This window comes from Limulus polyphemus, unplaced genomic scaffold (genome assembly GCF_000517525.1).
Source record: "Limulus polyphemus unplaced genomic scaffold, Limulus_polyphemus-2.1.2 Scaffold694, whole genome shotgun sequence".
NCBI classification, from domain to species: domain Eukaryota; kingdom Metazoa; phylum Arthropoda; class Merostomata; order Xiphosura; family Limulidae; genus Limulus; species Limulus polyphemus.
This window is the reverse complement of record NW_013666304.1, coordinates 383,352-392,358: the sequence shown is the minus strand read 5'-3', so window position 1 is coordinate 392,358 and position 9,007 is coordinate 383,352. Positions and strand designations below refer to the sequence as shown.

At 30.5% G+C, this 9,007-nt stretch overlaps 1 protein-coding gene across 1 annotated transcript in view; it reads right to left on the bottom strand.

Moving 5' to 3' along the window:
- LOC106460021 (Down syndrome cell adhesion molecule homolog) overlaps window positions 1-9,007 on the bottom strand; it is a 112,873-nt gene that overhangs the window by 15,168 nt on the left and 88,698 nt on the right. Inside the window, exon 24 of the mRNA XM_022386616.1 lies at window positions 524-631. Coding sequence (XP_022242324.1) covers window positions 524-631 — 108 coding nt within the window. The remainder of the gene's footprint in view (window positions 1-523; window positions 632-9,007) is intronic.

Genomic DNA, 9,007 nt, shown 5'->3' with positions numbered 1-9,007 from the left:
GGCTAAAATTTTGAAATAGGCAGCAATTTTTTGTTTTTGCATCCTTCAATTTTTGAACTTGAGTCACCACTGGATATAGCTTTCAACAAAGTCTTAGTAAATATCATCTCCATTATTTTATTCAGAACAAAACATTTCGAGATTTAAAGATCTGTGAAGAAAAACTGGCAACACAAAAATAATGAATAATTACACTGTTATAACCAATCAACCGCCAGAACCCAGTCTCTGAAAACATTTGGTTAAAATGTACCTACCATGTAAACCAATAAATTGATCGGGCAGTAGCAGTAAAAAAAAAATATTACAACTTAAAAAGCAAAATTTTCACTACCATGTTTAGCTGTATCAGCATTATTAGGGGATTAACGTCATACTCCAATACCAGAAGCTAAAATAACCCAAAATAACTTTAGAACATATTGAAATATCTCGGTTTTCGCTATATTAGCTTTATCAAAAGATTAAGTACATCAAATAATGTTACAATACTTGCTGTTTTTTTTTCGTTGTTGTTGTTTACCTGCAAGAGACTTTTCTGACGGATACTCCTCTATCCGAATGAATGCATGGCTACCTTTCCAGTAACTGGTAGAGGGGTGGCTTTCGTCGTATAGACGTTGTGCTGAACCTAAGTCGGGAGAGAAAATGGGTCGATTTTTAGACCACAACCTATACAGCAACAAAACACACACTAACAAAAGTACTTAAGCTGTTTGACTTATCATTTTAAATCTCTTTCACCCACTGCTTTAAACATATTTATTAACTTTATCAAAAAGTTGTCATTATAATTTTGTAGGCTATGTTTGTTTCTTTTTTAAAATTAAGACTTTTTATTATTTGACTAGAAGGAGTTTTCAAGTCACGTGATGAGCGCGTAGCATTAAGACTAGGAATTTCTTGAAAGTGCATCAAACGATTTCTAATGTTATAAAAAAGCGCGTTAAGCTAGAGATTATTTATTACTGTCTGATACAGTGGAATTTGTAAACTTTTAGTCGAATGCAGTTTATTAAATTTTGTCCTGTTGTACGTACTCTGCATTAATAGAACGAGTCTTAACGTTAAACCATTCAACGTTGTTAAAACGAGTTTCGGCTTAACTGACAATTATAGAAAAAAATATAGCTTTCAACAAACTCAGAGTAAATATCATCTACATTATTTTATTTAAAATAGAACATTTCGAGATTTAAAGTTCTTTGAAGAGAATTTAGAAATACAAAACTAAATAACTTATAATATAAAAAAACGAGCTATGTTAGTGATTATTGAGTAGTGATTCTGTTACAGTGGATTAATTATTGAGTTAAAGGTTTTTTTAGCTAGTTGTTTGTTACTTAGTTTTGTGAATATCCAGTTTACGTTCCAGCGAATTACTGGAGATAGGAAAGTGCCGAGCAAAAAGGTGAAATTGTTGTTTTATTATCTACTTTTGTACAGTGACTGATGAAACATTTTCGTTCTCATTAAGTGGATTAGACTCTGCCTTATTATTTTTGCTGAATAATTCAACAAGAGATACCATAATAACAAGTGTCACGAGTGGGATTACTTTGGAAAAATTAAAATAGAATCTTGACTTAACATCAAAAGCAACTCGTACTCGAAGCGAGATCGAAAATTTGCTGGTAATGACGAAACAGGGTAGAGACGATCGAGAAGAGACAAAATTGAAAAAACAAATAAACAACACACACACACACAAAGAAGTAGACTAAAAATTTGAATAAAATCAAGAAGAAGAAGACAGGTAGTTAAGAGAATAAGTACAAAATGAGAAATAAGTTTTACAGAAGAACTATGAACATAAATAAATTTTATTGAATACAAGATTGAAAAAGCTAAAGGAGATTTATAAATTTATTATAATAATTAAACTGAAGTAGTACAAAAAAAACATTAAAGCAAAGATTAGGAACAGAGTAAGAAGAAAGGATGAGACTTTGGGTGAACTTGTGAAAATGTACAAAGATTTGTCAAATTATCTTATTGACCTGCTCTACGTGAAATGATGGATTTGTTGGCACATAAGCCAATTTTAAATGTTATACTGAATGAGAATGTGTGAATAAAGCTAAAGCAATTAGGTATGCATCTTAGATAGATGCTATTCATTTGGTGACAAAATCAATTAAAGTTGCAGATAAACAACTAAAAGCAAGATTCAAGAATTATGAGATTATCAAATCAAGTAGTGTAGAAACATCAACTCTCTTTGATGTAAGTCTAGAGGATCTCAAATCATTAATTAGAAAACTATTTACTTACAATGGAAGAGGTATACAACAGGATAGAAGATGTTTCAGTTGCAACTTAAAGGGGCATATTGCCAAGAAATGGAGAAAAAATCCTTTAGTAAATAGAAACTGCTTCCAAAAGATGAGAAAATGAAACTGTTATAAGTGTAGAAAACAGACATTATATATAAATATAATATAATATGTATATAAATAACTATATTTAATTTTGTAGAGAAAGAATAATAAATAAATGTATAAGTAAATGAAAAGATATACTTGAGAAAATAAAAATGCAGCTATAAAACAAATATCCAATACCGGCGCATAAACTATAGGGTGGATTATTATGTAATGTGCCCTAGTTATTTGAGGTGTCAAGGTTAGGTGTGCACCGTCTATAATGTCTAACGTTAATTTCGCCAGCTTCACATGCTTAAGAATAAGAGAAAATGAATAGATATGTATGCTCAGGCCCACAGTTTCACATCTAAAAACCTTTCCTGTCTGCAGGAAGTGGGAAGGTGGTTGCTCACAAAAAATAAATAGTAAGAAAGATAATAATCAGAGTACATTACTTCAGTGGGGGGGGGGGGGTGGGGGGGTGAGGCACAGCAAACTGTCCTTTAAGTTAGCATTCCAGCCCCCAATATGATGCTTTGATATAGTTAATTATCAAGATGCTAAAGCACTAATATACGAAGCCCAACCTTTTGCTATTAGTATAACTCTCATCCTCCACCCTTCTAGGCTACTATGTAAAGAGATCCACACAGTAGCAAGTCTTATATAGAGAAAATGATACAACAACATTATTCCACCTATATAAGCCTAGCAGAATACCCGCGTTGCTCGGATGAAAATGGCTTTAAACATCCTGAACTGTTTTGATTAAATCAACTACATTAATCGTGATTTTTTGCAAAAAAATAATAAAAATGATTTCTTTACCTAACTGAATATTTGATTAAAATCAATAAAAATAATGTGCGAAACGTTTTTTGTAAAGTCATCGTACAGCTTATTCTTGCGAGTACATGCAAGCAAAGCAAATGACATGGCTGATGCAAGCCTATTTAGCCGAGATAGTGTGCGCGCATGTCCAAGAGAAAGCACCAGCCTTTTTCTCTTAAGGGGAGTTAGAGAGTAGGTATGTATGTGTAGAAAAAAAAGAGAAGGAGGTAACGAGCACAAATTAAGGCTCCACGAAGTATTTAAATCGTTTTAAAACATAATTGATCATGGATAAAATGATTAGGGGAAGTCCTCACACAGAGAATAAATGTAAATAATAGCCTTTTTGATCACACATTACCAAAAAAAATCCGGCCTTTTTAATTCGAGACCAATTGGTCGTCCTGTTTGCCAAAAATTGCTATACTGGTTACTTTGGCTTCAATTTGCAGCCTCAAAACAGCCTCGGAGGCCGCGGCCTCGTAACCCATGTTACTTTTCGCACAAAGTTGTATCTGCACATCGAGTTTGTAGCTTTATAAATGTGGCCGTACATAAGGAACAGACCCACAAAGAAAATTTGTTTGTTTGTTTGAAATTCGCGCAAAGCTACAGGAGGGCTATCTGCGCTAGCCGTCCCTAATTTAGCAGTGTAAGACTAGGGGGAAGGCAGCTAGTCATCACCACCCGCCGCTAACTCTTGGGCTTCTTTTACCAACGAATAGTGGGATTGTCCGTCACATTATAACGCCCCCACGGCTGAAAGGGCGAGCATGTTTGGTGTGATGGAGATTCAAACCCGAGACCCGCAGATCGCGATTCGAGCTCCCTAACCACCTGGCCATGCCGGGCTCCATAGAGAGAGAGAGAGAGATTCACGCTTATATATAGAGAGATATAAAAATGTCCAAATAAGCAATTCTAATTATTTCCCCTCCTACCAATAAATTTCAGAAATTATTTTTATTGTATATATTATAATTTTATTGATTTCATTATTTTCAATTTTATATAAATACTATTTATTATAAAATAATTAAAAACATTTGATTAAGGTATTTTCATCAAAGCCATTGAAAATAAATTTCTGTACTAACATATATATATTAGATATTAGTCATTGTATATTGCTAGAAATTTGACAATATTTAAGAAGTTGTGAATATATAATACTCTTTATGGCACTGTTCTGCCCCCCCCCCCCGTGACACAACGGTATGTCTGCGGATTTAAAACACTAAAAACTGGGTTTTGATACCCGTGGTGGGCAGAGCATCAATAGCCCATTATGTGGCTTTTGTTTGAACATTACTATTTAGAGAGGGAAGTCCATATATGTGAAATCATTTATTTTATCATTAATATTATTATTATTATTAATTATCTTAATCTAAATAATGTGTTTCAGTATTTGATATAGAGATATTCTAGATTAGTTGAACTGCAGGGTAAATATTACCAATATAATTACATATTACTGGATTACTAATACTTATTAAATCATCAATATATTTAAATGTTAAGGAAAATAATTCCTGGTTTTTAAAATTATTTATAAATTTATTTTCTTAATAAGAAGAATATAAATTATCAACTTGAATAATTAAACCTCATCGACCCAATATGTGTATATAAATTTACTTATCAAAATGAATATAATTATTATATATATATGCAAAAAACGAATAAGTTTCTAGTATTATTAGCAGTAAAAGTTTGGTTTTCTACTTTTATAGAATATCAATAAATAGATCTATTAGTATTAGTATTTATCTTATTGATTACAAGTTGTGCATAAAAACATTTGTAGAAAAAGCCAAATTTACAGCTGGCTTTATCGTCAGGCACAATAATATATTTCTCCTATATTTTACGGATTTTAGTTTTAAATTGGAAAAATATTAAATATATTGGATATTTATTTAAACTGATAAAATCTAATTTATCTTTAATTCTATTAACCATATAATATCTTCATTCTAAAAACCAAATTGGAGGATAATGTGCAGAATAATTAAGTTTTATAATGTAATCATCTGTATTTTTTTATAGAATTTAAAATGCCTACTTTTACATTTTGAAGCTATTCTGTATTTAGCACCTTTTTTCATGGTGTTCAATAAAGAATTATCCTTTATTATATCCAAATTTCCAGTAATAATATATTTATGAAAAGAATCTGCCAAAGAGTTTGAGTAACAATCACATAGTAAATTGTTTACATTATTTATATCTAAATAATTTTTAAAAATATTTATAGTTTTATATAAGTGGTCCTATTGGAATTTCATACTTGAAAACGACAATAGGTTTCATATATTTTAAAGGAAAATATTTTGTATTACAGAATCATGCAAAGTTTTTGAAATCTGCAAATCACTAACAATTTTGGGTTTAAAATTAATGATGATTTTCTTATCGGCAATTATTTAATTATATTTTTAAATGACTTACCTTAAGCTAAAATTCAATAATATCCAAAATTGAATTATTAGCATAGTTAGTTTGGAAATGAAATGTTTTTATGATTTTTGCTAATATTATAAAATCTGAATTATTTAGTTTAAATATATTTTTATAAAATAATTACGAATGTTAGAAAGTATATACAATTTACTATATAAATCTGTAAACAAATCTGTAAAATTTATCCACTTTATTATATTTTTACCTTTTCCTCTGATTTTTATTTTTGTACATTTCTATTAATACCATCTAAAGAGAGTAAAATACCAATACAGTTTTATTACGTAAATTTACAACAGAAATTATAATCTTGATTTAAACCATAAAGATATAAAATTTTGTATTTTAGAATGTAAAAGTTCTCTTTTTGCAATCTGTTTGTTTCTACTTTAATGATTTCTAAAGTCGTAATCGCTATTGAAGCAAAGGGATGAATTCTGGAGTTTTCTAATTCAACAGGATTTAGCACATTATTTTTACTTTGAGATCTATGCAGTTTCATGCGCATGCGTAGAGGATTAGAAGTTTGTTCCACATATTGCATGTTACATATACTATATGTTAATAGATAAATTAAGTTTTTTATTTTACAAAAGAGATTAGTTATACATAACCGGATCAAAATAATTAATAGAATAACATGTGAGGCATCGCTTACTAACACATTTTATAACGTTTGTAACACATACTATTTCATTTTATTCTTTATTTAAAGGACACTAATTATCCATCCTGTATCAACTATATTCAGCCTAGCTAACTGTTTATTAGTTTTTTCTTCTGGCTATGATTTGTGCCTCAATGTTGGATATTTGTTATGTGGCTGCATTTATATTTTTTCAAGTATATATTTCATTTATTTATTTACTTTTTTCCCTTCTCTATAAAATTAAATCTAATTATATTTCAATTAAGGTTTGGATATGCTATTTAAAATTCGCGATATCTTTCGTTTTGATGTAATCTATTTAAAATGTTTTGTAGCTTACTTAAATCATTACACACACACACACATACATTCAGTTTGTAAACAGTGCTTTGGTATTAATGTTAAACATTTCACTCTGGCGCGACTAGCACTGTAAGTTCTTTGCAGACCTGATTGTATTGTCTAAAGGTGTGGTTTTCAATACCTATTTTAACTGCAATTCCTGTAACGTCCACATATTAGTAATAGTTATCACAGTAGTTATCTAAGTAACATTATCCACTTATGTCTTTCTGGTAAGTTCCTTGTGTTGTCCTAATATTTTATATTTAAATCCTTATTTTTAATGCATTAGTACTTTTATCGATCGCTATTCTAACAATAATGTAATTATGCACAACACAATGATTGCGTCTTAATCAGAACTGTTTGAATTATTTGATAATACATCTGTTGGTGATGACAAATAATAAATCTTTTTAACAATCACACAACTATGGATAATTACTTTGTTTGTTTTCGGACATTTACGCAAAACTAGTCAAGGGCAATTTGATCACGTTGTCTCTAATTTTGAACTGATAAGACTAGGTGGAAGACAGCTACTCAACAGCACCCATCGCCAGCTCTTGACTGACAGAATTAAGGGATTTGACCATAACCCTTATAACGACTCTAAAGTGCGAAATACGTTGTTGTGTTTTTTGCGGTAACGGGACACGAACATGAGACTCTAAGATTCATAGTCCGGCACACTAATAACTTGGCCACGCTCGACTGTTGATAAAACGACACCTCACATCCAAAGTTAAGCTACACACTCAACTACGTTGGTACTGCATATCATTTTGTTTCTGTTGCTTTGATAATCTGTCAAAGATTTGTGTTAACAACACAAAAGTTAGTGGTGTTTCTAGTTTCCGGAGAAAATATCTTACTGAGTCTATTCCGACGGTTCTTAACTATACATTAAAATCTGTAACAGTAGCAGTAGTAGTGATAAAAGCATAAAGAGGATTTTTACTTCAAATGTGACATGTTTGGTAATGCGACTTTCAGTTTGCTTGTATTCCTAAAGCTACACGAATGAAAAACGATAATAATTCACACTTATCGTTTATATGCTGAAGATAAAGTGAGATAATTCTTCATATTTGTAACGCTCCAGATTTCAGGCACAAAATGTGCTTTAGTTATTCTGCTTCACAAAATTTCAAACTTCGTGGTTTCTGAAAGGTAATTAACAGTTATAATACACTTCTACAGCACTGACTGCTGCCGCTTGAATAAAGAGATGAAAAGGCGAGTGGAAAGAAGGCTCAATTTATCAAGAAAGGTATTGTATAGCCGTTCTATGTGAAGTCACAAAAGCTTTAAATTAATTACATTTTTCACATGCATTTCGTTTTCTGTGGAGGATACTAATTTAAACACTATTGTCAAATAAAAAAAGTACTTGCTAATTCGTGTTTTCTGTAAAAAAAACTGTTTACTTTATTGTACCTTGTAGTTCTTCTCTAATTATAGCTATTTTCGTCATTTAGTTTTTTCGTTCTCTCTCTGTTAATATATGTAATTCTTTCCCGTTTATTTCTGTTACCCAGTTGAAATGTTAATATATATTTTTGTTGTCGGCAGTATGTATGAAATAACAACTGAAATGCTATTAATGTATTTTTTTATTGGTAGTACGTAAGAAATGACAGTTGAAGTGCTACTGATGTATTTTCTTTTTGGTAATACGTATGAAGTGACAGTTGGAATGCTACTGATGTATTTTCTTATTGGTAGTACGTATGAAATGACAGTTGGAATGCTATTGATGTATTTACTTGCGTGTAATACGTACAAAGTAATATTTGAAACCATCAGTACCTATATTATGAAGTTTCAAGCCTAACCTTTGCTAGATTCACGTTTCACACGATTGAATTAATATTGTCCTAATCCAGTGTTATTCTTTATTCAGAAACTTCCTTTTGTTCCACTTATTTGTTCATATGTTTTCATAACTTGACATTAAAAGTTTTACAAAAATTTTATTCGCTTTTAATACACCCTAACAGTTTAACTCATTCCCCTTAATTCCTTTTACAATTGTTGGGATTATCTGAATTTAGTTCCATGTGTATCGAGCATTCATTTTAGTTTTTACTTTAAGTATTTGTTCAAACTTACTTCACTTTATTTTATTTTATTCAAAATTACATTAATATTTATTTCTTTCCAAGCTCTCTATCTCAATTTTCAAAAGTAAAGCTTTTCAAATGTTTTTGTTACGTTTGCTCCTTATTTTATACTTCATCAGCTTTCTACGTTGGTCTTACCACCCTCTTTTTTTACTATTTTAAAATGTTTTTAATACAGTCCTTAAATTTCAATCCTCCTATCCATTCCATTTTGCATGCATCATTTT